The sequence below is a fragment of the Ictalurus punctatus genome, chromosome 2, assembly GCF_001660625.3.
Source record: "Ictalurus punctatus breed USDA103 chromosome 2, Coco_2.0, whole genome shotgun sequence".
In the NCBI taxonomy this organism is placed as follows: Eukaryota; Metazoa; Chordata; class Actinopteri; order Siluriformes; family Ictaluridae; genus Ictalurus; species Ictalurus punctatus.
This window is the reverse complement of record NC_030417.2, coordinates 2,895,008-2,921,621: the sequence shown is the minus strand read 5'-3', so window position 1 is coordinate 2,921,621 and position 26,614 is coordinate 2,895,008. Positions and strand designations below refer to the sequence as shown.

At 44.0% G+C, this 26,614-nt stretch overlaps 4 protein-coding genes across 7 annotated transcripts in view; 2 read left to right on the top strand and 2 right to left on the bottom strand.

The window, feature by feature from the left end:
* Positions 1–4,937, bottom strand: part of rps6kc1 (ribosomal protein S6 kinase polypeptide 1) — a 38,853-nt gene extending 33,916 nt beyond the window's left edge. Inside the window, exons 1-3 of one of the 3 annotated variants that reach the window (XM_017449968.3) lie at positions 4,809–4,826; positions 4,176–4,252; positions 672–822 (exon numbers count right to left, since the gene is read on the bottom strand). In XM_017449968.3, coding sequence (XP_017305457.1) covers positions 672–773 — 102 coding nt within the window. In that variant the 5' untranslated portion in view covers positions 774–822; positions 4,176–4,252; positions 4,809–4,826. Of the gene's footprint in view, positions 1–671; positions 900–4,175; positions 4,253–4,808 lie in introns of those variants that run through there. The other 2 variants (XM_017449961.2, XM_017449953.3) reach the window with 2 other exon arrangements.
* Positions 2,388–6,278, top strand: c2h1orf198 (chromosome 2 C1orf198 homolog). Its single transcript, XM_017450013.3, has 4 exons — positions 2,388–2,729; positions 3,173–3,223; positions 3,326–3,928; positions 4,860–6,278. The coding sequence occupies exons 1-4, from the start codon at positions 2,418–2,420 to the stop codon at positions 4,914–4,916; spliced, it is 1,023 nt and encodes a 340-aa protein (XP_017305502.2). The 5' UTR covers positions 2,388–2,417; the 3' UTR covers positions 4,917–6,278.
* A 2,007-nt stretch (positions 6,279–8,285) lies between these two features.
* clec11a (C-type lectin domain containing 11A) lies at positions 8,286–15,591 on the top strand. The gene is made up of 4 exons (XM_017450022.3): positions 8,286–8,662; positions 11,226–11,412; positions 11,915–12,106; positions 12,197–15,591. Exons 1-4 carry the CDS (start codon positions 8,549–8,551, stop codon positions 12,595–12,597), a joined length of 894 nt encoding a protein of 297 aa, XP_017305511.1. The 5' UTR covers positions 8,286–8,548; the 3' UTR covers positions 12,598–15,591.
* ttc13 (tetratricopeptide repeat domain 13) lies at positions 15,441–26,512 on the bottom strand. Of its 2 annotated transcripts, none has more exons than XM_017449996.2 (23): positions 26,344–26,512; positions 24,600–24,694; positions 23,871–23,946; positions 23,675–23,745; positions 23,515–23,580; positions 23,243–23,335; positions 22,549–22,665; positions 22,209–22,319; positions 21,718–21,800; positions 21,444–21,585; positions 21,104–21,278; positions 20,829–20,985; positions 20,606–20,736; positions 20,322–20,454; positions 20,140–20,232; positions 19,732–19,815; positions 19,570–19,654; positions 19,341–19,450; positions 18,394–18,529; positions 18,029–18,108; positions 16,553–16,631; positions 16,262–16,341; positions 15,441–16,094 (listed from the first exon to the last, which is right to left on the bottom strand). In XM_017449996.2, exons 1-23 carry the CDS (start codon positions 26,510–26,512, stop codon positions 15,980–15,982), a joined length of 2,481 nt encoding a protein of 826 aa, XP_017305485.1. In that variant the 3' UTR covers positions 15,441–15,979. The 2 variants fall into 2 exon arrangements, with proteins under 2 accessions (XP_017305485.1, XP_017305495.1); XM_017450006.2 differs by having other exon boundaries at positions 19,341–19,447.
* Positions 26,513–26,614: the final 102 nt, after the last annotated feature.

Below are 26,614 nucleotides of genomic sequence, written 5' to 3'. Positions count from 1 at the left end.
GATGTTTTCCAAATCATTTCAAAATCCTCCAAAGCTGATCCAGTTTCACAATCAGGCTTACAATATTTCCCTCTGAGTTACATTAACACAGTGCTGACTGAATAACTTTCATATCTCTCTCTCATTTCAATATGGCCTGATCCATTGACTCTGATTAGACAATATTCAAATCAATCAATCACATGAATTAACATATTAGGTTATTCGCGTTATTACAATCAAATGTTTCAAAGCAATTCCATACAAAATATCTTTGTAAAATAAACAGCAACTGTAAAAAGTGAAAACTATATGAGAGACAACAGAAATGACAAAAGATATTTTGTCAAAATGTTTCTCTATCCGCATTCGGACATAATAAATCCCGCCTTCTGCGTTGCGATTGGCTAAGAAACCGCACGCTCACGCCGCCCAGCCAATCCGAATACAGAACACGGATATTATTAACCAATCACCGGAATTTGCCGGAAAACGGATGGGGAAAATAATACAGCTGCAATAAAAAAAAACACCACAATATTCTGATTAGCTATTTAAAATATATAAATATATATTCTGTTCAATTACTGACACTTCTCAAAGCAGCGTAATCCTTCTAGAGTATTCCGTGTTGTTGCTGTTGCTAGGTTGTCTAAAAAGCTCGTCGTAAGCGCGGAACAGTAGAGACTCACCCTGGCTGTGACTTTATAAACCGTGTATCCCTTTTCGTGCTTTTTCGGGTCTGTAACCGTGTAAAATCGAGCCAGTTCGCCCCTTTCCCTCTGCGATATCATCCTGATTAAGGCATCGCCACCAGCCTGCAGCAAGCCACCCTCCTGTCACCTGCCGAGAATGAAAGGAAGATTAAAAAAAATAAAATAATAAAAGCCAGAACAAAAACATCATTCCAGGCGGAAGTGTGGAAATCTCGCGAGATTTCAAAATAGCTGTTTCTCAAATCAGAGTATTTGTTGTTGTTGTTTAAAACAAATAACCTGGGAATGCATTAGATGTGCGCTTTATTTATATTCGGTTGTTATGAATTGTTATAAATTTATATTAAATATGTTACGTTCTTTCATTTATTGACGTATTACGTCATTCATTGATTCATTCACGTCCTTATATTCTGTAGACTCCTTGAATTCTCTGTTCTCATTGGTCAGCTCTGAAAGTAGTTCCGGTTGTAAGGTTTATATTAATGCGCTGGGTTGTAATACATGGACTTCCTGCCATGAGGAAGTCTTCAGGAGAGAGGATGAATAACAGAATAAACATATATAAACTGTTTTGTTATTAAACATGTACATTAAACAAAAAAGTATAATAATAATAATAATAAGTGGTTTATGGTTTATTTACAGAAGGAGTCTCCAGTGTCAGCAATCCGATTAAAAGCTGTAACAAAGGAGATAACCCTTTCAGTTAATCAGTAATACAACAAGCTGATCTTTAAGTTGGTATAAAGAATATTAAAGTAAGAATGAGATTATTAGGCTTGTACTACAGCGCTACTGAATTCTCAAATCTGATTGGTCAGAAATTGGTTAATTTTCTATAACAGTATGACTAACAGTAACTCGTATTTGTATGGGTTCTGCTCCAGATATACATCCATCCATGTTCTATACCGCTTATCCTACAGGGTCGCGGGGAACCTGGAGCCTATCCCAGGGAGCATCGGGCACAAGGCGGGGTACACCCTGGACAGGGTGCAATCCATCACAGGGCACAATCACATACACACTCACACACCCATTCATACACTACGGACACTTTAGACATGCCAATCAGTATACCATGCATGTCTTTGGACTGGGGGAGGAAACCGGAGTACCCGGAGGAAACCCCCGCAGCACAGAGAGAACATGCACATGTTTAACATGTTTGGAAGAGTGTCAGCGTTTTTGTAATGCTGTAACATTTCCAATATTTTGGAAAGCCTTCATGATGGAGGACTGTCGAGAGAGAGAGAGAGAGAGAGAGAGAGAGAGAGAGAGAGAACAAGAGACTTGTGAGGAAACCACTGTATATAGCTGCTATAACATAAGTGAGAACAGGATCTAACCGGTTTCGTAGATGTTCCACAGCATTAAATGTAACGATAAATGGACAAAACGTACACCATGCCATTCATTATCATTAAAAATTGTGCTTGGCACATCGTTGTTGTATAAGAGGAATAAGACGTGCTGCTATTGGAAAATAATCAACTTCGAGGTGGTAACAGTAACTCTGCTTCATCGCAGCACTTTGTTGTGGATTATTTTCCTATTATTTATTCCTAAACAGACTCAACAACAAAAAACAAGGAAGATTTTGCTATGGAAGCTATGGAATTTGGGCGTGGTTGCCATGGACTACAGGAATTCCTAGCCACGCCCCTCGCCCGTGTGACGTCACTGCCTGTTTCCCTCTATATCCCAGCTGTGGAGAAAATGGCCGCCACGGCGATGAACGGGGTCGTGGCTGATGCGAGCCTCACCGAGGCGAAAAAGAACGAGTACTTCAGCTCTATCAACTCCATGGCCAGGAAGATAATGCAGGAAAGGGAGAGGATTAAGGAGAAGTACGGCTCGGCCTGGGAGGACATGTCTCCGGCCGAACAGGACACGGCTATCGACGACGGGATGATGGAGCCGAAGATCCGCGCTCGCTACGCTATGCACCGAATGGACCGCGAAGAACTGGTGTGTTATCCCAAAATGCTGATCCAAACCGGGCAAAAAATAGTCCACTTCGGAGAGGAGGTGAGTATTTGTTGTTACTTTATGCTTGTACTTACGGTTGTTTGTTTGTTTGCTGGAGTGTCAAGTTTGCGTTGCGGTTTTTGACAGCTTGATGTCATTGGCTGAATCCCAAATGCCTTAGTAGTGAACATGGAGTGCACTAGATAGGGCGGAGTGTATATTATTCCTATACACTATGTAGGCCACCTATGCGGTGCGTTTGGAGACATTTGGAATTGAACCGCACTCTGAGTCTTAAATACACCGTTTCAGAATAGTGATTTTATTGTTTTGCGTAGTGTTTTTATTTCTTTAAGGGTTGTTTTTTTTGTTGTTTCTTAGAGTTAATTATTTTCAGAGCATGGCTTTTTAAGCTAAAGACAAAAATAAAATAAGGTGTCATAAAAGTTTCTGTGTAATTATATTGCTTAAGAATGACATTTTCTTTCCTTCTTTCTGTCTAGGATCTGACTTGGCAGGACGAACATTCTGCGCCCTTTTCTTGGGAGACCAAAGTATGTAGGCCGCTACGACTAAAAATAATCACTGGCCCACATTGCGTAGTTCTTGTAAACATGGTGAATCCTTTTTCTTTCTTTTTTTTTCCTTCCATACAGAGTCAGCTGGAATTCAGTGTGATCACCGGCACTTCCGAACCCGTCTCGTCTTCGTCTTCGTCCGTGACCGAATCCAAACCCAAAACATCTCAGAGCAGCAAGCTGCCCGGGATCGAGGGCTCGGGATCGGTGCGCCGTGACGAGGAGTCCGCTTTCTGGAAGCTGAGTGCCGAGAGGTCACGCCTGGAGGGCGAGAAGGCAGACTTCCAGTCGCTCACGCCCAGTCAGATCAAGTCGATGGAGAAAGGAGAGAAGCCGCTGCCGTCGTACCTGAGGTCTGACTCTGGATCCAGAGAAGCGCAGGAACCTGCCGCGCCGCGTCCTGTCAAACCGAGAGTGTCTAAACCGCCGGCTCCTCCCCCTCCTGCACCCATCAGCGTGACCCCGGCACCCCTGAGTGTGAACCCGGTACCTCTGAGTGTTACCCCAGCACCTGCCGCACCACTAGGAGGCTGGGAGAGATCTCAGAGCACGCTGCCGTCCGTCAGCACCACTCCGGATGATGTGTTCAGTCCCGGCCTGGGCACCAAAGCACCATCGGCGTCGACGAAAGACAGAGAGAAGGAAGACAAAATGCAACCTGGAAGCCCCACGTTTTCACAAGTAAATCCAAACGGAACGAAGCTACAAGCCTTTTCGTGTCGTGCATTCGCCATGCGTTATGTACGGAATACAACACTCGGAGGCGTGCTGTTACCGGAATAACAATCGACGACAGGATGGTGCGATGAACCCGAGTCACTCTTGAAGCCCTGAAGATAATTATTGCTCTCTAACAGCATGTCCTGAAGTGTTTTATTCCTCCGTTCTCTCGCCAGACAAAAAAACAAAAACAAACACAGCTTCTTACGTTACTCTAAACTCTTCCGCCCTGAAGACTTTCCAGTGGTGGTTACAAACAACTGACACTGGAGACTCCTTCCATCCCTGCTGGGGGGAAAAAAAAAAAAAAAAAAAAACAATAGAAACCATCACAGAGATTCTAATGGTTTCCACTACAAATACCATCAGCTAACTATTAAAACCATTCCCTTTACCATGGGTGTCCACTAGACATAACATGCCACCGATAGAAGACAAATTATCAGTAGAAACCCATCGAGACGGTTACAGTTTCCATTAAAACCAATACAATTCCCATTCTAACCATTACAAAAGCAAATTTTCAGCAAGGAAAGACATTAAATAAACGATATCGATTAGATTCGTTATGCTTTGTTAAATAACAACGCCTTTTTGAATCTGTTTATCGTTAGTCTCGGTAAATGAGTCGTTCCTATAGAAACGGAAATATATTTAGAGGACGTTTTTAGACTTGCGGAAATGTCGGATAAGTTAAGTGCACAGCTGAGAGTTACACGTACTCATAGCCCGCGTTTCGCTTCCTGTACTAAACCCCAGTTGAGTCAGCGTCGGTTCCTCAGCTCCGACACGCGGGGGTTACTTCAGGTCATTTGTGATATTACAGCGTCAAAATACAAACCGCAGAGTATCAAGTAGCCAAACGTGTTCTCTTCTATTCTCTCTATTGCAGTACAACACGAGCAGCGCCATCCTGAAGACCGGCTTCGACTTTTTGGACAACTGGTAACATCGGAACGTGGCCTCAAGCAGCGGATCCATTCCAGACGACAGGACCTCCTCTTCCTCCATCCTACACACACACATATAACACAACCGTTACAGATAAACCCACATCTTAGAACCTGTAATAAAGCTACAATTGGTATCTCATAGAGCTGAACTGCTGCTGCATGGAGATTAATTAGTGTTACTCTACTTTAAGGAATACTTTGGGCACTAACACTAAAAGACATCCCTGCTGTAGTGGGGGGAAAAAAAAAACCCCAATAGAAACCATTACAGAAATTCTAACGGGTTCCACTACAAATACAATTACAAACCATTACTATTATTGGTTCTCAGTGGTATCCTCTAGACATAACATGCCACCAACAGAATACCATTAGAGACCCAGAGGGACCGTTAAAACCAATACTATTCCCATTAAAACCATTACAAATTCTATGAGGGTTTCTATTGTGTGTTTTTTTTTTTTCCTCAGCAGGGGTTTGGTGTGCGAATTAAGTTTGCTTTCTTTATTTTGCACAAGCGGATATAACTAACGAGTAACGGTAGCAGTTTAGAATAAATCATTACTTTTATATTATAACGTCTTTGAGGCGTGGGCGAGTGTGTGTGCCGCTAACGCGGTAGCTATACTCTTGTTGATTATTAGCGTCGCAAGTTTTGCGGCAAAACTAAAGAAGCGAACTTCGGATACCAAATATGAAATGTCTGGTTGATTACGTTTGGAGTCAAATTTTTGGTCAAAGTACCCTTTGAATTCCACTTTAGGGCACTCGGTAACATAATTGTGCTTATGATCATATCAGTAACTCTCTGGAGAAAAACTAAGTACTGATTGTAGCTTTAAATCTAGTAGCTGAGCATAAAAATACGAATGTATTCACAATACGGCAATAACAGATGGGTAACGATGAAGGAACAAAGATTACAACCCAAAAACAAAAGTTTAAAAAGGTTATATTGACAGGATACGATGTGTAACGTGATCGTGTGATGCTAGCTAGCCTGCACCAGCTTGTTGGCATGTTAGCATTTTAGCTCAAGAGGCTGTTCTGACGTTGTGCCTTGTCTTCTGCAGTTCCTTTTCTTTCATTTTTTTTTCTTCCAACTTTTGTTATTTAGACCTGAGTACTAGTGCTGCAATGCTTTAGACAGTAGTTATCGAGTTATTGAAAGGAGGAAAGATTAGCATGGTTTTTAAAAACAAAACAAAATGGCGCATTTTACACTACGGTGGTTTTCTAGACTTTTTTGATACACTTCCTGTCGTTTATGCCTTGTATCGTGTCGTGATCATGTATTGCACTCGTGGGACCCATGTTAAATAATGTATTTATGATCTCAAAACAATACTTCCATTTTCTCTCATTGTCTCCTTCCTTGATTGCTTCGTTTGCGAGTGAGTCGGCTCTTTGATTCGGAGCCGGTTGCGGAGCGCCGACTCACGTATATGACTCTTTTCTTCTTCTTCTTCTTTTTTAAGGTTAAGGCAATGGCTTTTTTAGTCACATTTAATCAAATAAACGAGATAAAAACCCAACATCAGTCATAGCATCGCAAACTCGCCCGGTTTAGGAAAAGAATTGGCAGCGAGTCGAGTCTTATTGACGAGCTGAACCAAATTATCTGGGACAAGTGATGTGTCGTTTGAGCAAGAGTCGGCTCTTTGATTCAGCTCTTTTAGGTGATGTTAGAGAGTCGACTCGACATACCTCAAAACCTCTTTTCAGCATCTGAGCTGTTCGTGAGTCGAGTGTTTGACTCTCAGCTGTGTGTTACAACATGCTATTGGTTACAATTCTTTATATACTGTATATATAAAGTATATCGACTCTTTTTTTTTGATGAGTCAAATGATCTGACTAACTGAATAGAGCTGAAATCCCATCACTACCTGTTAAGACGTTCCAGACTCAGACTTTTGGATGTGTGTCCTGGAGGGAGGAATAATACCAAATTAAAATGAGGGTTTGAAACAGAAAAAGATTTTGCAACAATCCCAGTAACATTTACTTTTTTTGCCAACTTTTTTGAGACGTGTTGCGGCCCTCAAATTCAAAATGACCTTATTTTTTCCCGTTAAAACGGTACAGTTCCTCAGTTTAAACATTTGATACGTTTTCTATGTCCTATTATAAATAACATGGGTTTATGAGATTTGCAAATCATCACATTCTGTTTTTATTTCCATTTCACACGGCGTCCCAGCTTTTTTGGAATTGAGGATGTACATGTGGAGTAAGGGAAGAAATTATATCATATATTTTTGATATTTTGCCAATCTATAAGCCGATTTTTGCGGCCCATTAAAATGGCTAAAGATGAGGAAAATAAACCTTTAAGTATCCAAAACAGAGCTGAGCAACTGATATTCATGCAAGAGAAAGATGACGTCAATTGTATGCATTTATCTTTGGGTCCACCAGGTGGCGACCAAATCAACGGGTAATTTTGAGCCTATACATACAGTAGAGCAAAGCCGTGTAGTGCAGGTTTTGTTTCGACCCATCAGTGTCAAGTTCTCTAAACTGGATGACGTCATAATGCTCACGGATTCTCATTACAGGCAATTTTTTTTTTGTCACGTTTTATTAGTAGAGTACTTCTTTGCCGCATGTCCGGCTTCAAATACAACTGCGTTCAATATGATGCGGGGGTGCCAATAATTTTGCCACGTATGTTGTTGTATGAAATATCATTTTTTATTTTTAAAATCTATTCAATGAATGTATTTATCAGTTTGGGGGTTTATTAAAAGTTCTGCATTTTTTGCTTCCAAAAGTTGGAATGTCTTGGAAAGGTGCCAATATTTTTTTTTTTTTTTTTTTTAAGAAGGTGTATCTTGAGGTAATGTACTGTAACGTTGTTAAAGAACATGGTCGTTTTGAGCAGCTGGATTTATTGCTTGTGAGATTTAGTATATTGTAGCCCGGATGGCAGAGAACCTAGCCTGCTCCTCAACAGACAGGAATCTGTTCAGCTGTAAATACAGTGCATGAGACGTACGCCCGGAGGGAAAAAAAACCCCCACGACCGAAGAGTTTGTTAAGCTTCAGGAGCCGTGTGTAAAAGACTGCTCTTTGAGTACAGTGTTTATTCTCATCTGGGACGGGTTTTAGTGAAATGAACGTTAGTTGTGTAATGAAAAGGGAACGACTCGGGGACTCGAGGCCAGACTCCACGCCTCCATCCTCCGGTCTCATCCAAACACCGGAGAAAGAATGGGAGCATTTTGTGTGGCCCCGGCCGGTGCTCTGAATTCCTTCCATGCTTAAAGGAAACTGAGCTGCTCTCTCTCTCTCTCTCTCTCTCTCTCTCTCACACACACACACACTCATTACAACCTGCTTCAGGAAGCACTGGAAGATTTTACACATTGGAACGGGTTTTGTTCCAACAAGACAAGCCCAAGGGTTTTTTTGTTTGTTTACAGATGAATGAATAAGAGTTTTGGAGAGTGTGCAACAGAGAGAGAGAGAGAGAGAGAGTTAAAACGGCCCGTGGAAGTGGGAGGTGGGAAAAGAGTTTCCTGTTGTTGGACAAGATCAGTCAGGACAGAGCGAGCGAGCGAGCAGCACAAAGAGACAGAAAGTTCAGACCGAGAGAGAGAGAGAGAGAGAGAGCGAGGAGAAGATGGGGTTAGCTGTGCTCCTGCTTGCTGCGTTGGCATTGCCGTGCGTGTCCTGGGCTGAGACCGCAGGAAACAGCACCGCTCTCGGACAGGACCGGACCGCTCAGGATATCCAGGTGAGACTTTTACGTGAACGCCACCGGGTCGTCTCAAATCCGAGAGGAAAACGATCCAGTGGTCTAATAGATGAGTAGCAGCTATACTGTGGTGATGGTGCATGTACAGTGATGCATTCATCTGCTTAGAAATAACACAGGAATTGATTCATACATTTCCTGTTTGTTGGTTGTTTTTTTTGTAAATCTGTAAGGATGAATAAAAGTGTTATAATGATATAGATTTAAAATACTTGCACCTGCATTTCCAGTGTAGAGTATATGTGGTGTCGTATTTACTGCAGATTTTGGAACTGTATGAACAGCAGTGTTTTCCCGGCGAGTGTTTTACAGGTGTGTTTCGAAGACGTCGTGTACAGTATTTACAGCGCTACTGACAAAGGCAATTCTTATCCAGTTTTCCTTGTCGTGCGTCTAACTGTGTTTACAACACGCAGTATTCACAGCTGGATTTACAATACGCAATGTTTCTTGGGCAGTATTCACGTGTGTTTGTGTATATTACGTAGAATTTGCTAAATGCAGTGTTTCTTTTGCAGTATCTCCAGCTGTTTATAATGTGCAGTATCTCCCATTGTGTTTATAATGTGCAGTATCTCCCATTGTGTTTATAATGTGCAGTATCTCCAGCTGTTTATAATGTGCAGTATCTCCCATTGTGTTTATAATGTGCAGTATCTCCAGCTGTTTATAATGTGCAGTATCTCCCATTGTGTTTATAATGTGCAGTTTCTCCAGCTGTGTTTATAATGTGCAGTTTCTCCAGCTGTGTTTATAATGTGCAGTTTCTCCAGCTGTGTTTATAATGTGCAGTATCTCCAGCTGTTTATAATGTGCAGTATCTCCCATTGTGTTTATAATGTGCAGTATCTCCAGCTGTTTATAATGTGCAGTATCTCCAGCTGTTTATAATGTGCAGTATCTCCCATTGTGTTTATAATGTGCAGTATCTCCAGCTGTTTATAATGTGCAGTTTCTCCAGCTGTTTATAATGTGCAGTATCTCCCGCTGTGTTTATAATGTGCAGTATTTCTTTTGCAGTATCTCCCGCTGTCTTTATAATGTGCGGTATCTCCCGCTGTTTATAATGTGCAGTATCTCCAGCTGTGTTTATAATGTGCGGTATCTCCAGCTGTGTTTATAATGTGCAGTATCTCCAGCTGTTTATAATGTGCAGTATCTCCCGCTGTGTTTATAATGTTCAGTATTTCTTTTGCAGTATCTCCAGCTGTGTTTATAATGTGCAGTATCTCCCATTGTGTTTATAATGTGCAGTATCTCCCGCTGTGTTTATAATGTGCAGTATCTCCCGCTGTGTTTATAATGTGCAGTATCTCCCGCTGTTTATAATGTGCAGTATCTCCCGCTGTGTTTATAATGTGCAGTATCTCCCGCTGTGTTTATAATGTGCAGTATCTCCCGCTGTGTTTATAATGTGCAGTATTTCTTTTGCAGTATCTCCAGCTGTGTTTATAATGTGCAGTATCTCCAGCTGTGTTTATAATGTGCAGTATCTCCCATTGTGTTTATAATGTGCAGTATCTCCCGCTGTGTTTATAATGTGCAGTATCTCCCATTGTGTTTATAATGTGCAGTATCTCCCACTGTGTTTATAATGTGCAGTATTTCTTTCGCAGTATCTCCAGCTGTTTATAATGTGCAGTATCTCCAGCTGTGTTTATAATGTGCAGTATTTCTTTTGCAGTATCTCCAGCTGTTTATAATGTGCAGTATCTCCAGCTGTGTTTATAATGTGCAGTATCTCCAGCTGTGTTTATAATGTGCGGTATCTCCAGCTGTGTTTATAATGTGCAGTATCTCCAGCTGTTTATAATGTGCAGTATCTCCCGCTGTGTTTATAATGTGCAGTATTTCTTTTGCAGTATCTCCAGCTGTTTATAATGTGCAGTATCTCCAGCTGTGTTTATAATGTGCGGTATCTCCCGCTGTGTTTATAATGTGCAGTATCTCCAGCTGTGTTTATAATGTGCAGTATCTCCAGCTGTGTTTATAATGTGCGGTATCTCCAGCTGTGTTTATAATGTGCAGTATCTCCAGCTGTTTATAATGTGCAGTATCTCCCGCTGTGTTTATAATGTGCAGTATTTCTTTTGCAGTATCTCCAGCTGTTTATAATGTGCAGTATCTCCAGCTGTGTTTATAATGTGCAGTATCTCCAGCTGTTTATAATGTGCAGTATCTCCCGCTGTGTTTATAATGTGCAGTATTTCTTTTGCAGTATCTCCAGCTGTGTTTATAATGTGCAGTATCTCCAGCTGTGTTTATAATGTGCGGTATCTCCAGCTGTGTTTATAATGTGCAGTATCTCCCGCTGTGTTTATAATGTGCAGTATTTCTTTTGCAGTATCTCCCGCTGTGTTTACAATGTGCGGTATCTCCGGCTGTCTTTATAATGCACGGTATCTCCAACTGTTTATTTCGTTTTTTATGCAGTATTTTACAGTCGTGCTGGTTAAAAACAGTCTTTCCTGTGCAGTTTTAAGAGCTGTATTTACAGCATGCGGTATTTGCGCTGTGTTTGTTCGGTGTCCTCCGACTGCAGAGTGACTGGGTGAGAGGGAGAGGAGACACTCCAGACATCGAGGAGCCCGTGCCCGAGCCCGAGACCGAACCCGAACCCGAGCCCGAGCCCGAACCCGAGCCCGAGCCCGAGCCAGAACCCGAGCCCGAGCCCGAGCCCGAACCCACGGCTGCCGAATCCGACTACGAGAGCAACTACAACTACTTGTGTGCGTCTCCTCACAACACAAACACCCGTAGTAGTGTTTTTGTTTCTTACCATCACCGAGAGCAGGCGTGATGAGACAGGCGCACACAGGCCACACTCGACATGCTAATCACCATCAAAGGGTTACTTTGAAGCATCGAACACAAAGCACAGCAGGGGGTAAACGTCCGAGTTATTACTAGACTGGCTTTATTCTATCGTGAATTAAAAACCAGTTACACATTTGGATTTGGTTCTGACTTTTTAAAAAATAATTATATTTATTTTATATAAATAATTTTGTAATAAACTGCATCAATAATTCATATTTTTTAGCGGTTTAAAATTATTTATGATCACGTTCTTGCTTCCTGTGCTCCCTCGTACTCCACATCGAGGCTCAAAACACTCCGTTTACCTCAGAGCACCTCCATCTAGCTGAGTTTTTAACACCTACAGTTATTAAAACACCTGAATCCACCCCTCCATCTTGGATGACTCAGCGTTTTTGTGGTTTGCCTCAGTGTCCAGGCTGGCAGCGATGGACCAGGCCATCCATAAGCTGAACGTGGGCCATTACACGCTGGACGTGAAGGTGAGCCAGCTGCAGGACCGGTTGTTGCGGATGGAGGGCAAAGTGGCCGACGTCGAGGACTCCATCCACGACGTCTCGAACTTCTGCAAGGACAACCGCAAAGAAATCGGCCGCCTGGAAGGTTTGTGGGCGGAAACGACCGCTGGTTGATTTGTTTGGTGCCAATCGTTATGGAAATATCATTTTCTAGTATCTTTCTAACGTGTTCCAGGTTGCGTTAAGGGCCGGAAAGTGGGCCAGAAGTGCTTCCTGGTGTACCGTGTGTACGACACCTACGTCGGCGCTTCTCAGAAATGCCAGGAGCGCGGCGGACGCATGGCGATGCCGCGAGATCGCCGTGAACAAGAGGCTCTGGCTGAGTACGTGAAGCTGGCGTTACCCGGTAGCAACTGGCCCGTGTGGCTGGGCATCAACGACCTGCGCTCTGAGGGGCTCTACCTGTTCGACGACGGCACGCGCGTCACCTATTTCCAGTGGCGGAAGCACTTCCTGTCCAGCCAACCCGACGGCGGGAAACGCGAGAACTGCGTCGCCATGTCCTCCGACGACGGAGACTGGTGGGACAACTACTGCGACCGGCGCATGTACTACCTGTGCGAGTTTGAGGCTTGACCTCTGACTCCGACGTGTTCCTGTAATTAGGGGTGGAGCCCAATGTCATATAACTCAAATCTAAAAGGTGCAGTTTGTAATGTTTTTCTCTCCAGCCTTCCTCCACAAACAACCGCCAGACATCTGTTGAAACGACGTATTTCCCGTGAGCCGAGCGGCTGTTTCCCAGCTGGGGGGCGGAGCTCATTTCAGGGCCAGAAATACAGTATGTAAACCCAAGGCCTGAAACTAATCAATTGAACGTCTCACTTATCCTTCGATTAGTTCAAAACGACGTAGGAGTATTATTTTCTCGCCGCTGAAATACGTGACACACTGTAGCTTTCTCTTCGATGACGTCCTTATTATTATTATTATTATTATTATAGAAAGCCTTCTTTCTCACGCGTACCGTCACGTCCGTAATAACGTCCCGCCTTCTACTTAGGGGACGTAGTTAAACGAGTACTTTTAACCGCTTCGTCGCTTCTTTACTTACAATTTAACGCACATGGAGTTAACGATAAAAAGGTATTCTCTGTTACAAACAAACAAATAAACAAATGAAAAGGGAAGTTCCTGACTACTCCGACCGGATTCAAAGGAAACCTTCTTATTTCATCGGAATCCCTTTCTGTACTATTCATTTCCACACTATTTTAACGCGATACGGTTTATAAATGTACCTGGTGTATATGTATATAAATATATATATTTTATATAACGACCGGATGCTTGTGGCGGTTTGGGGGGAAAATAAATAAATAAACGGTCGGATGTGGCTGCATTCAATAAAAGTCTATAGTTTTTAGATTATTTCACATCTTTTCTACAACTGTGGGAATAGAATTCCACTTTGTGAAGGGATTTCCACACACACACACACACATTTTTATCTTTCATAGTCAATGAGCATGATGTTTTTCCTGTAGCGAGGGTTGAGCAATATTTCACTGGAATTGTGGATTATACCGTAGCGTCCCATTCCACTGGTATGAGTAACATTCGTCAATGATATAAACAACGATCCGCCTGAAATCGAATCGATCTGAAACATCTACAGACCTGTTTCTGTCAGATACGCTCCCTCCGTATCTGTCGGTACTTGACCCTTCTTTCACGTTAAAGCTGAAAAAGTTGAACCCGAGGAAAGCTTTCCTAGAAACGATGACGGGACGGAACGGCGTACGTTGTTCAGCCGGAACGTTGAAAGCGCTGAACGAGGTTGATTATCTGGTTACAGTGGTACATGTTGAGTAGGGGATATATATTTATTAGGCAGCGAGTGAACGGTCAGTCCTCGAAGTCGACGTTTTGGAAGCAGGAAAAATGGGCAAGCGTGAGGATCCGAGCGAGTTTAACGAGGGCCGGATTGTGACGGCTAGACGACTGGGTCGGGGCGTCTGTAGAAAACGGCAGGTCTTTTGCGTAGTCATACAGTAGACGGCCGTGTGTGTGTGTGTGTGTGTGTGTACGTCGCTTACCTGGGGAAGACACGGCACCAAGATGCACTACGTGAAGAAGGCGAGCCGGCGGATGCGGTGTGATGGTCTGGGCGATGTTCTGCTGGGAAAACCTTGAGCCCTGGTACTCATGTGGAGGTCACTTTGATACGCATCATCTACCTAAACGATTATTATTGCAGACCAAGTACACTCCTTCACGGCAGTGATGATGCACCCTGCAAAAATAGTTCAGGAACGCTTTGAACATGACTAAGAGCTCGGACTCCAAATTCTCCAGATCTCAATCTGATTGAGCGTCTGTTGGACGTTCTGGACAAACGAGTCCGATCCACCGCGGCCCCACCTCTCAACTTCCAGGACTTAAAGGATCTGCTGCTAACGTCTTGGTGCCAGATACCACAGCACACCTTCAGAGGTCTCGTGGAGTCCGTGCCTCGACGGATTGGAGCTGTTCTGGTCACACAGAGCACATACTAGGCAGGTGGTTTTAATGTTCCGGCTGATCGGTGTGTATTTCTATCATAATATATTAAACTACGCTGAACACTGGACGAGAGAGGTGAACGAGAGAGGCTGACGGAAAATGAAGGTTTCTTGGCAGCCGAGTTCTCCCGAGAACGGAGAAGAAATTCCTCAAGAACATTTGCCATCACTTTGGAATGCTGCGAACTATGGAAACGACGGACAAACAGACGGGCGGACTGCGAGGTCACGACGAAATCGCTGGCGTTAATCGGTGAAAATAATTCCAGGAATAGCACACAGATTTAAGCAGCAGGGATTTTCCAGACGCTTGTTTTCCATCCAGGGGCTGAATCCACTGGCGGACCCTCGGTTCACATTCGGGGCTCTAGTGATGTGTCGTTTGCCATCGGGTCGACTCGTCTAGAGAGTCGACTCGCCTAGACGAGCCACCAGTTAGGATAAAAGGATCGAATAAAATGTCATGAAACCATTTCAGCCATTAGAAGATCAAATCACTGATCAGTGAGCCATTTGGGATCTGAACGACTGAGTCGACTCTTATTGGTGAGTCAAATGAACCGACTCCCTTGAAAAAAAAAAGGTCAGAAATCCTCTTATTATTATTATTATTATTATTATTATTATTATTATTATACCTTATATAGGATGTTCTGGGGATTAATCCAAGCACTTTTTCAGCTGTCAGTGCCTTACACCCTTATTATTATTATTATTATTATTATTATTATTATTATTATTATTAAGTGAATTGACTCATTTCACTAAAAACAGATTATCACACTGGATCAGTAGTAGACCTGACCGTAACATCTAACGTGCACTCGTTAGAACCTTCTGCCTCAATTTCCTTCAAGTCCGTGCTTCGAGTAAGCTTTGCATCTAAAACGCATTACAATATAAAAGAAACACAGCTTTGCATCAACTCGACGTTTATTCATTTCCAGCGCTGCTTTGCGAAGCCTCGCGTAATCGATACGTCACGTTTCATTCCTAAACACGCCCCGCTCTTTAAAAATAAGCACTCAAAAGACCCTGACGTGGGGAAAAAAAAAAAAAAAGAGAACGCCGTTAAAACTTAAAAGTGAATAAAACGAGATCGGTTTCAGAGGCGAGTCCAAACTTTCCGAACTAAAAACCACGGGGGACGAGCTGCATTTGGACCGATATGTATTTCGATAATCCTGGTTCTGAACCTGAAAATCGGCGAATAATTCGAGCCCTTTTACAGTCGCGCGTTTATTTTAAAACGTAGGAATCTTAAAGAAGATTTTATAAAGGGGGTCATTAAATGCGCTCCGTTTTCCCGAATTAACTTCCGGTAAAACCTTCTCTCTTTTTTTTTTTTTTCCTCAGGGGTTAATTATTAAGACTCTGATACAGATCTTTATACTGGAAGACATTCTGTATGAAAAAGAAACGAGGGGCGCGAGCAGGAAGGACGCAGGCGGCTTTTAAGACCTCTTGGGACAGTGCGAGGACGAGTCGGTGTTCAGGACCTCGATCATGGTTCGGGCGAACTGGAACGTCTCGGCTACGGACGGAAGGTTCTGGTACCAGCTGGGGAGACTGCGTAGAGGAGACAGAACAAGACAGGAGGGTTAGAAACGTTACAGGGATGGGATCGTTATGACACCCGGGCTACTCGTTTGTCCGACCCCCATGTACTCTAAATATCGAAATGATATATATGACAAATAATCAAATCAATCAGAGTGCCTGAGCAGAATCGTCACCTCTTCAGGTTCATCCAGCTTTTGGCCGTTTTGGTGAAGCGATCGGGGCTCGGCATGGTCATGGCTTCGAAATCCACCAGCTGGAAGAGAAAACGTCGTATTTCGTATTTATGTATGATGTACGCGACGTTACATCGTCCCCTTCACTGCTAGTGAAATGTTAAATATAATGCGTTCACGGGACCTAATTGCAGAGCAGCTTTGGTGATGGCGCTGTAACTACACACACCCCTGGCTGTCCCGAGAACCCGCTCGGAGACGCGCGCTTTTCATTTCAAATCTAATCTTTACCTTCCCGGCTGGAATTGTGCCTACGACTTCTTTCCCGCTCGCCATCAGAGCTCCCATCACCACGGAGTAGGCCACGATGCTACACACACACACACACACACACACACACACACACACACAAAGAAATTCCACTATAAACCCAATGTAAATCATCACTGGACTAAAATAATTGGATTATAATATTAACGTTCCACGGAATTATTAGCATCAGATGAAGTAAATGCGTTAAAGTTAAAGCTGCGGTATGTAATCTCTATGTGCTTCTAGAACTGTAACTTTTAAAGAAACGTCAAAAAGGCAAATTTTGATTAGCAGAACTAACATACAAAACTGCCATTAATTTAAAAAACAAAACAAAAACAAAACTAAGTTCTTTCATTTCATGCTTATATTTAGAGATTTTCTGACCCCGAAACGAGCTCCGCCCCCAGACAGAACAAAGCTCTAGTTTCTAGCTCTGCTCGTTTTTATTTAAAACGCAACTGAGGAAGAGGTATTTTTAACCAAGGATGTGGAGGAGACTTGTCAGGGTTTTCATCCTTTAAAAATGACACACCGTTCCTTTAAAAATATGACACGCCGCTCCTTTAAAAATACGACACGCCGCTCCTTTAAAAATAAGACACGCCGCTCCTTTAAAAATACGACACGCCGCTCCTTTAAAAATACGACACGCCGCTCCTTTAAAAATACGACACGCCGCTCCTTTATGAATGACACGCCGCTCCTTTAAAAATACGACACGCCGCTCCTTTAAAAATACGACATGCCGCTCCTTTAAAAATACGACACGCCGCTCCTTTAAAAATGACACGCCGCTCCTTTAAAAATATGACACGCCGCTCCTTTAAAAATATGACACGCCGCTCCTTTAAAAATATGACACACCGCTCCTTTAAAAATGACACACCGCTCCTTTAAAAATGACACACCGCTCCTTTAAAAATGACACACCGCTCCTTTAAAAATGACGCACCGCTCCTTTAAAAATATGACACGCCACTCCTTTAAAAATATGACACGCCGCTCCTTTAAAAATGACACGCCGCTCCTTTAAAAATATGACACGCCGCTCCTTTAATGAAATGATCAATTAGCATGCAGTACTGAGGCTAATCATGTTGTAGTATAGTTGAACTCGTCTTATTGAAATGGCTGGGGTATTATTAAGACTGGAAACGTAACAAAACTTTTGGCACCCCTCATGAGGTCCAGATGGCGTACTTTATGTAAAGTAAGTACTTGTTAAGGGTTTGTTTTTATAGTTATATTTACGCTTTTAGTGCTACTGATGTCCGTGTCATTCCTATAAAAGACTGGATGTTGTTATTATTATTATTATTAAAGGAATTTTTTGTTTCCTTAACATGGTGGCAAAACACACTCGGTATTGTTCCTCAGAGTTACCAGCTAAGCTGCTACGTCTCGTTTAGCGTGACATGTGGAGAGAGAGAGAGAGAGAGAGAGCGTCCGTACCTGGAGCCTCGGGACAGGGGCATGAGGTTACAGAAATAATACACCAGCGAGAGGACGAGGTTACACACCGCATCCGAATCCTACAGACACGCAGAGAGTGAGGACGAGAGACAGAGTGAGAGAGAGAGATGTACATAGGCAGTGAGTTTGTTAATACGAAATCAACTCAATTAATATTGTCCATTTTCAATTACAGCACAAAGTCATGTGACCTCTCTACAGCCAATGGATGACAATGTTTAAGAGAGAGAGAGAGAGAGAGAGAGATTTAGAGAGAAATGCAGAGAAAGAGAAAAAGTAAGACAGAGACAGAGAAACTGAGCGACTGAAGGACGGACAGAGAGAGGGAGCGAAAGAAAACACACCCCTAGCTCGGAGGACAGCATGAGGGCTTTGCCTTTAGCCGTCAGGTCTTTATAAAGAGCCTCGATCTCCGACTGGTACTGCTGCGTCCTCTCCTCTGTGGTCTGAGTCTCCACTGAGAACAACATGTTTCCCACACTGGACACACACACACACACACACACACACACACACACACACACACCTCATCATTTATTTATAGAACCATCACCGAAACACATCATTACTTCATATCTCCATGTAAATAAATAAAAAACATACACAAGCTCATTATCCATCCTAATTCTCCCACCCACACACACACACACACACACGCGTCTCTCCCTGTTTTTAATCCAAACCCACCGCAGTTACGCACACGCCCCAATCAAGACCCGCTCAAGTGTGTGTGTGTGTTGCTTTTATGATCTATGGAGACATCATGAAAAGACATCAAATCAATATGAATAAGACATCAACAACTTGAAGTGTGTGTGTGTGTGTGTGTGTGTGTGTGTGTGTGTGTGTGTTTTCTCATATTATGAGGTTACCACAGCACAACCAGAACAACCTCCCCCCTAATGAGATCTTTTACCGCTGCACCACCATATGTATAGTTTGGAAAGAAACCCAACACACACACACACACACACACACACACACACACACCCTACAGATGGAATTCAGGCGTTCCTAATACGATTATAATCATGACGTCAGCGCGTCTGCGCTGCCCGCACGCCTCTTTATACGGGGGAAAACCGGTCCGTTCCAGTTCTGTTCATCCGAAGCGGCCTGAAACGAATAAACTCAGAAGGCGTGTGTACCAACTGGGGCACGAACGGCCGTCTCATTTTCCTTAACGTCAACCTCTGATCCGTGCCAGCGTTCTGAACGTACTGAATGATTTCACTCGTCGGCAGATTTAAAAAGGTGAGCGGTTAAGAGTCGGGAAGGCGTGATGGCTGACCGGTCTCCTGTGATGGTGATGGTGAAGCCGTCGTACTCCGTCCCAGGATCCTTCAAACTCGGAACCTTCGAGTTCACGGTGAACCCGTCTCTCGTTTTACTGTTGAACTGCTTTAGACACACACACACACACACACACACACACTTCAGCGTTTCAGACATGTGGCATTTATAGTCGTGTTGAGCTGGCACAGAAAGGTCATGTGACCTTCCTGGGTGGATGCTGTTACCTTCATTATAGGCAGCAGGTCCTCCACTTTGTTCACGTTCTCCAGAGCCTGCTTCACTTCCTGCACGCCGCGTGGATTATACGCGCTGAAAAACGAGCGACGCTGTTAAACTGGCAGAACGCTCTGTATCGGCAGAACCAGGATGAAACCGGAGCCGCTTACCCGTGATAGACTAATATTCGGTCTTTGATGAAGTCCAGGATGCTGCCAAAGTACTCCATATATCTGATGTTGATGATCTGGCCCCTGAACGTCTCACACACACACACACACACACATTACATTACGTTACCGCACAATACAGATTTACAAAAATGTAAGGATGGGGGATATGACGATACAAGATCGACGTGATAGAATGTGCCAGAATACAATTTTTCCAGACATCTCACGTGAGATCGGCCTGATACCAATACTGGATATCGGATCTGTGCTATGCCTGGTTTGTGGGCGGAGCTGATTTCTGGGCCAGAAATAATTGTGAAGCGTAAAACTAGGAAACCGCCGAGAACCGGTTGAACCTGATCTAAAAGAGAGAGTGTGTCCGATCTATCGTGTGTGTTGCGGCACCTGATGAGGTTGATGTGGTTATTAAATCCTCTGCTCAGGCTCCGTTCTGGCATCTGATCCAACCACAGAACAGGCTGATCGGGATCAGCGATCCTACACACACACACACACGTGATTAGATATCTAAGGCACCTGCTCGAGAACAGCATTTTCTCAGGATAAAGTCTTCCGGTACGTGTTACCTCCTCCATTTCACGGCGATGTCGAACATGTCCCTCCACTGGAGCTGCCTGGTTTTGCCGTTGACGCGCACTTTCGAGTTACTCCACGTCCGCTGCATCGCCTGCATCACCTCGATGGTGGCCAGACCCATGGCTGTATACAGATGAACACACGTGACTCGGTTAGTGATTATTTACTCGCAGCTGTATCGTCGCAAACAAGGCCGGCATTTAAACGAAGAACAGCTGGGCTTCCAAACAAATGGAAACAAAGTTTTCCCATGACTCCAGATTTCCTGTCTGACCTCTGTGGATGCGCTGGTTGGACAGGAACCCTGACGTGTTGTACTGCATGAGCGTGCCCAGATGATCCGCCGTACAGATCAGCTTCTGCACCTCCGGAGAGTAACTGTCGAAATCCTGAGGTAGAACGTCCCTTAAAGACACAGACGCGCACGTTATATACGCGGAACAGAACCGGGGCGGGCGCCGAGGAGACGCCGCTCGGTTCATCCGCCTCAGACTCACTTTATGTGCGGCTGCAGTCCGGGCTGCTCTTCGTAATCCTCTATGAGGAAGGGCAGGTTTTTAGCCCAGTGGTTCTTAAAGTTCCCCGGAAGATCCTGGTCCACGTTGTATTCCGCTACCGGGATGTCCAGGTGAGAGTGCAAATATCGAGAGTACTCTGGAACGCCAAACAGAAAGAGAAACCACATTCATTACATACGTTGCACACGTAAAAGTGAGAGTTAACGGATAATCACAGAGATGATCACATCACCCGCCCCGCCCGGCCCGCTCACCTCTGAGGTATTTGACTTTGAGATATTCAGAGCTGGCTTTCTGGCCCAGCAGTGGATCGTTCAGCATGACTTTAGTCTGAGCCTTGATGCCTTCGTAGAACTGTCCCATGGCCACGTGGCTCAGACCCTTCATGTACTGGCACACCTCGTTATACGGCTCCAACTGCAGGCATCTCTGCGGGATAGACGATACGTTTCAATGCGGTTCGGACATCTTTCACGCGTGGCGTCTCGATCCGGCGAGTCGCGCGCGTGTTCCGCTTACTTTTCTATCCGGATGTATTTCTTATTCGTTTAAGCGTTCGAGTTCCGGCCAAAAATGCTCGGATTTTGCTCTTGCCTTGAAGTTGCCGATGGCGTCCTGCAGGCTGCCGTGGTGATACAGCATCATCCCTCGGAGCTGCAGAGACTGAAGATGATTCTGGTTCAGCAGCAGGGCTTTCTGGAAACTCTCCATGGCGCTGTCAAAATCACCCAACTCCCTACACATATACACACCGAATATATATATATATATATATATATATATATATATATATATATATATATATATATATATATATAAACCTCAGTACATGTGAGATGAGCTGCAGGTGTGTGTGTGTGTGTATTACCTGTACGCCTGAGCCAGGCTTTTGTGTGCATCGATGAAGTCCGACTTCAACTTCAACGCTTCTTTAAATGTCTCAATGGCCTCCTGTGTGCAGAGAGACATCATGTGAATACTTTTTCATTTTTTTTTTTGATGGAGTGCAAAAACAAAAACAAAAAAAGTCTAAGGGGGTGGAGCTGGACCTGATCCAACTCCTCCTATAAAGCCGGACCTAACGCCCTAACCCACAGAGCGCTGTATAACACCGAACAGCACACCTAACACACTTATCCTGCGAGTTGTCTCCACACCCTGGACTTCTGTCTCCACTCTGCACAGGGAGGAGGAGGAGGAGGAGGAGGAGGCGGAGGCGGAGCTAGATCACGTCCGATTCAACCCCGTGGACATTTTGTTTTGCAGCGAGGGGGTGCTTGGAACGGGGTGGACGAGCGATCCCATATAATGTTGCGACTTGTGTTAAAGCGAAATAATAAGCATGAGGTGGGCGTGTACCTTAAGTAGGCCCCTGTGGAAGAAGGTGAGGCCTTTATACAGCATGGCGATCGGCTGGTTCCTCTTCAGCTCCAGAGACTGCTGGAAGTCCTCCATAGCAGCCACGTAGTCCTGAACACACCAAAACATTCACGTCGCCCCGCTACCATTTCTACAGCAAAGCAAATTACGTCTTACAATTTTTTTTGGCAAGAGCTAAACGGTCTGCCCACTTCGGAGTGCGAGGACTGCAGCCGAGAACGTGCTGGTTCTGACACGTTATCGAGCACTTCGGGGCATGCTGTTAGAGGAAAGTAATCAGTGGGTTTGTGTGTGTGTGTGTGTGTGTGTGTGTGTGTACCTCTGAAATAAAGAGGAGGGTTCCACGGTGACGGTAAAGTCTTGCTGAAGGCTGGAGCTGGATGGCTTTAGTGAGGTCACTCAGAGCTTCACTAATCCGTCCGAGAGGAGACAGAATCTACACACACACACACACACACACACCTCAATGAAATAACACTATTACAGATGATAAAACATATACAAAAGTACTTATATAGTGGATCATAGCACAGTCTCAGGGAAGGAGGCGTGGCCTCTGTGTGGGGGGAGGAGGCGTGGCCTCTGTGTCTCGGGGGAGGAGGCGTGGCCTCTGTGTCTCGGGGGGGAGGAGGCGTGGCCTGTGTGTCTCGGGGGGGAGGAGGCGTGGCCTCTGTGTCTCGGGGAGGAGGCGTGGCCTCTGTGTCTCGGGGAAGGAGGCGTGGCCTGTGTGTGTCAGTCTTGGTGAAGGAGGCGTGGCCTGTGTGTCTCGGGGGAAGGAGGCGTGGCCTGTGTGTCTTGGGGGAAGGAGGCGTGGCCTGTGTGTCTCGGGGAAGGAGGCGTGGCCTCTGTGTCTCGGGGGAAGGAGGCGTGGCCTGTGTGTGTCAGTCTTGGTGAAGGAGGCGTGGCCTGTGTGTCTCGGGGGAAGGAGGCGTGGCCTCTGTGTCTCGGGGGGAAGGAGGCGTGGCCTGTGTGTGTGTCAGTCTTGGTGAAGGAGGCGTGGCCTGTGTGTGTACCTCCGCTCTCTGTTCGTACACCTCTGGCCTGTTGGGCTCCAGTGTGATCACTCTGCTTAACTCGTACAGAGCCAGGTCAGCGTTCTTTATGTCCTACAGAGAGAACAAAAGAGGATGTGCGTATGAGAGTGTGAGAGAGAGAGAGAGAGAGAGAGAGAGAGAGAGAGAGAGAGAGGGAGGTAAGGAAGGAGTGTTGAACAGTCATCTCTGTTCACAATGGCAGAAGTTACACTTAATCCCAGTTCTTTGTTACTTCTGATACGCCGTCTTACCTGTAAGCTCTTTTTCCCGTAGGCTATCCCTCGCCCATACATGGCACTGACCAGCTCTGGATCGCCCTGATCAACAACCGACAATCACGTTCTAATGACATGCTTACTTTACAGATATCACATTACTACAAATGCTGCAGTTACATGCTACAGAACCGACCTGCAGTAACAGGGAGAAGTGTTTGATGGCTTCATCGTAGAGCCCGTTGGCGATGAGGACGTATCCTATAGCTGAGAGCCAGCACACGTTCACGTCAATGCATCAATACATCATCACATACACTTTAGAGAGAGAGAGAGAGAGAGAGAGAGAGAGAGAGAGAGAGAGAGAGAGAGAGAGAGAGGAATGACATTACCGAGCTCCTCGTTGGTGTTTTGATCCTCAACGGGGAATGGGAAGCGGCGCTGCTCCACAAACACCTTGGCCTGGCTCTGAGGGCATGAACACACACACACACACACACACACACACACACACACACACACACCAATTCAATTGTCAACCTTAATGTATGTGGGGGGGGTTGGGGGTGGCGTTGTAGGCACATAAAAACAAATGAATGAATGAATAAATAAGTTTTAAAAAAAACAACATTTTAAAATATAAAACTAAATTAGTCATTGTTAATAATAATAATAATAATAATAATGTTTATCTTATCAATAAGGCTATAATTGAGCCTAATTGAGAGAATTCTTATTAGGGGTCCAAGCACTTTTCTCCCCAAGCCCAAGGTCTTTAAAATAAATATATATATATTTTAATTAACAGTGTGTAATCTCCCAAAAAATTCTACACAATATAATACGTATACCGCTGATAAAGAGCTATCTGCTACGGTCAAGCACAAAAGTTAGCATCCCCTGTGGTCTGCAGCAAGCCATCAATTCAAAACAACACAACAAAGCACCTCAGAGGAAACCTGCTCAGAAGATAGAAGAAGGGTTTGGACGCAGTTTGGCTTTTGTAGTCAAGTTTGTCTTACTGTATTAAATAAAATAATTATTCTATAAAGCACGTATATAAAGCTGGATATAATGCGATATAATGGATGCAGGCGGCGTTACACGGGTAAGATGCTCACCAGAATCTTCTCTGCGTTCAGAGAGAAGACCGACTCGCAGGCCGCGCTGCTACTGTCCTCACAGTCCGGATCCTCAAGCTGGAGAACGTTGGGATCTGCAAGAGGACAATGAAAAAAACGCACAAACAATTTTCATTACCCACAATGCTGTTCTATCTGCTGATAGTGGTGTCATAAACTGGTCCTTGGGAATAACAGTGATCAGTGGTTGGTTATTGGGAATAACGGTGATCACTGATTGGTTATTGGGAAACATGGTGATCAGTGATTGGTTACTGGGAATTATGGTGATCAGTGATTGGTTGTTGGGAACAATGTGCCATAAAAGAAAGCAATGCAGCAGCGCTTTAGTCCTTTTGTCTATCCAGCTGTTTTACTTCCTCCAATAGCTCAGCTTCCGAAAGGCTGCTAACATCACAGACCTCTAACCACCGGAGCCGAGTCTCTGCGTCGTATAGCTGCATTGAATTCTGGGACATCGAGTCCAGCGTTTACACCGACGTCTCCAGTAATTCCGAGAAAAGACCTTCTTGCTCTTCGGGACCTGACGGCAAACCGTCACTGTTTGATATTGAGATTGTTGACATTTTTTTCTGTCTTACTATAACCGCGTCTGGAACAACATCATCTCCGTGTGACGTCAGAGCGACAAACAAGCGCTAACTTCTCACCGGTTTCACCAAAAAACAAAACCAAACCACCAACAGACGAATTAGCGCCAGAACAACTAAACACTTCAGAACTATTTCAGCATGAATATATTTCATGTGCTTCAGCGTGGAGTTTTCCTTTAATTTCTCACTTCACACACAACAACCTGACACACTTTTCAGAGAATGCCAGAGTAGAGTCCAAGGAGCTTATAAATATATTCTATCTATTAAAACAATTATAGAAATGGCTGCACTGTGTAGAAATGTATTTGTGTGTGTGTGTGTGTGTGTGTGTGTGTGTGTGTGTGTGTGTGCTGTCTAATAAATAAGTGAAGAAATCAAGTATAGACGCCATATTTGTTATGTTCGTGCTCGTCCAGCTATAGTTCCACAGAAGGTGTGTATTTCACTACTTTGTACATTGGAAACGAACCCGGAAGTGAGAATGACATACCGGGTAAGAGGCGTTCTATAGTTCCCACCCGTATTCGACCAAAAAACAAAAACAAAAACAAAACAACCCGCAGATCTCTGCACTAGAATGAGTAGCTAAACGTTTAAATAACGCAAAAAGATGCTAAATAAAAATACGACATTTTATTTGACAATTTCTACCTAATAATTACATGTAGGTGAAAATACGAATAAATATATATGTGTATTTAAGGATATCTTACAATTTGTGCAGTGCTACATGTAATAAATATAATATAATAATATAATAATATAATGTTACTTTAAAAAAGCAAAATCAAACAACACGCTTGTTTATAAAAAAATTAAATAATATGTAAATAAAATAATAATAAAGTAATAACTAGCCAAATGAATGAATAAATAAGTAAATAAATAGATACATAAATACATGTTAATAAGAAAATATTTTTTAAAAATATAAACAAATAATTAGTCTTTTTAATAATAATAATAATAATAGTAATAATAATAATAAATATAATAATACTTGTAATCGCAGTGGGCGGGGCCTGTGTGAATACGGGTGGGGAAATGAATGCTAGCATACTCCTCCTCGCACATTAACATTGCACCGAGCTAAGAAGACGTGGCGACTCCGTGTTTTCAAAACTCACCGCAGTCCGGAGAATACTCCTCCCACTCGGACGATGGCCCGCAGCCGCGCTCGTTAAGCTCTCCGTTAAAGAACGCGAGCGTGGAAAAATATTCGGTGGAAATAATAGCTCCGCATAAGTACAGCAACGAGAGCGCTAGCACAACAACAGCCCTGCCAGCAGGTGCCATGTTCTAAACGTTGTGCAGGTGATAGTGCGGGGCATCATGGGTAATGTAGTTCCGCGGTCAGGTTTATATGTAGCGGTCTATCTGAATTAAAACTACATTTCC

Bases quoted from the DNA above. Each gene is read 5' to 3' on its own strand.
- c2h1orf198 (XM_017450013.3), top strand. From the start codon at position 2,418: ATGGCCGCCACGGCGATGAACGGGGTCGTGGCTGATGCGAGCCTCACC. The intron at 2,730-3,172 runs GTGAGTATTTGT...CTTTCTGTCTAG, and splicing joins TAGTCCACTTCGGAGAGGAG to GATCTGACTTGGCAGGACGA. The intron at 3,224-3,325 runs GTATGTAGGCCG...CCTTCCATACAG, and splicing joins CCTTTTCTTGGGAGACCAAA to AGTCAGCTGGAATTCAGTGT.
- clec11a (XM_017450022.3), top strand. From the start codon at position 8,549: ATGGGGTTAGCTGTGCTCCTGCTTGCTGCGTTGGCATTGCCGTGCGTG. The intron at 8,663-11,225 runs GTGAGACTTTTA...CTCCGACTGCAG, and splicing joins GGACCGCTCAGGATATCCAG to AGTGACTGGGTGAGAGGGAG. The intron at 12,107-12,196 runs GTTTGTGGGCGG...AACGTGTTCCAG, and splicing joins AGAAATCGGCCGCCTGGAAG to GTTGCGTTAAGGGCCGGAAA.
- ttc13 (XM_017449996.2), bottom strand. From the start codon at position 26,512: ATGGCACCTGCTGGCAGGGCTGTTGTTGTGCTAGCGCTCTCGTTGCTG. The intron at 20,986-21,103 runs GTGAGCGGGCCG...TTGGCGTTCCAG, and splicing joins CAAAGTCAAATACCTCAGAG to AGTACTCTCGATATTTGCAC. The intron at 19,816-20,139 runs GTGCCGCAACAC...TGAGACGTTCAG, and splicing joins AACCACATCAACCTCATCAG to GGGCCAGATCATCAACATCA.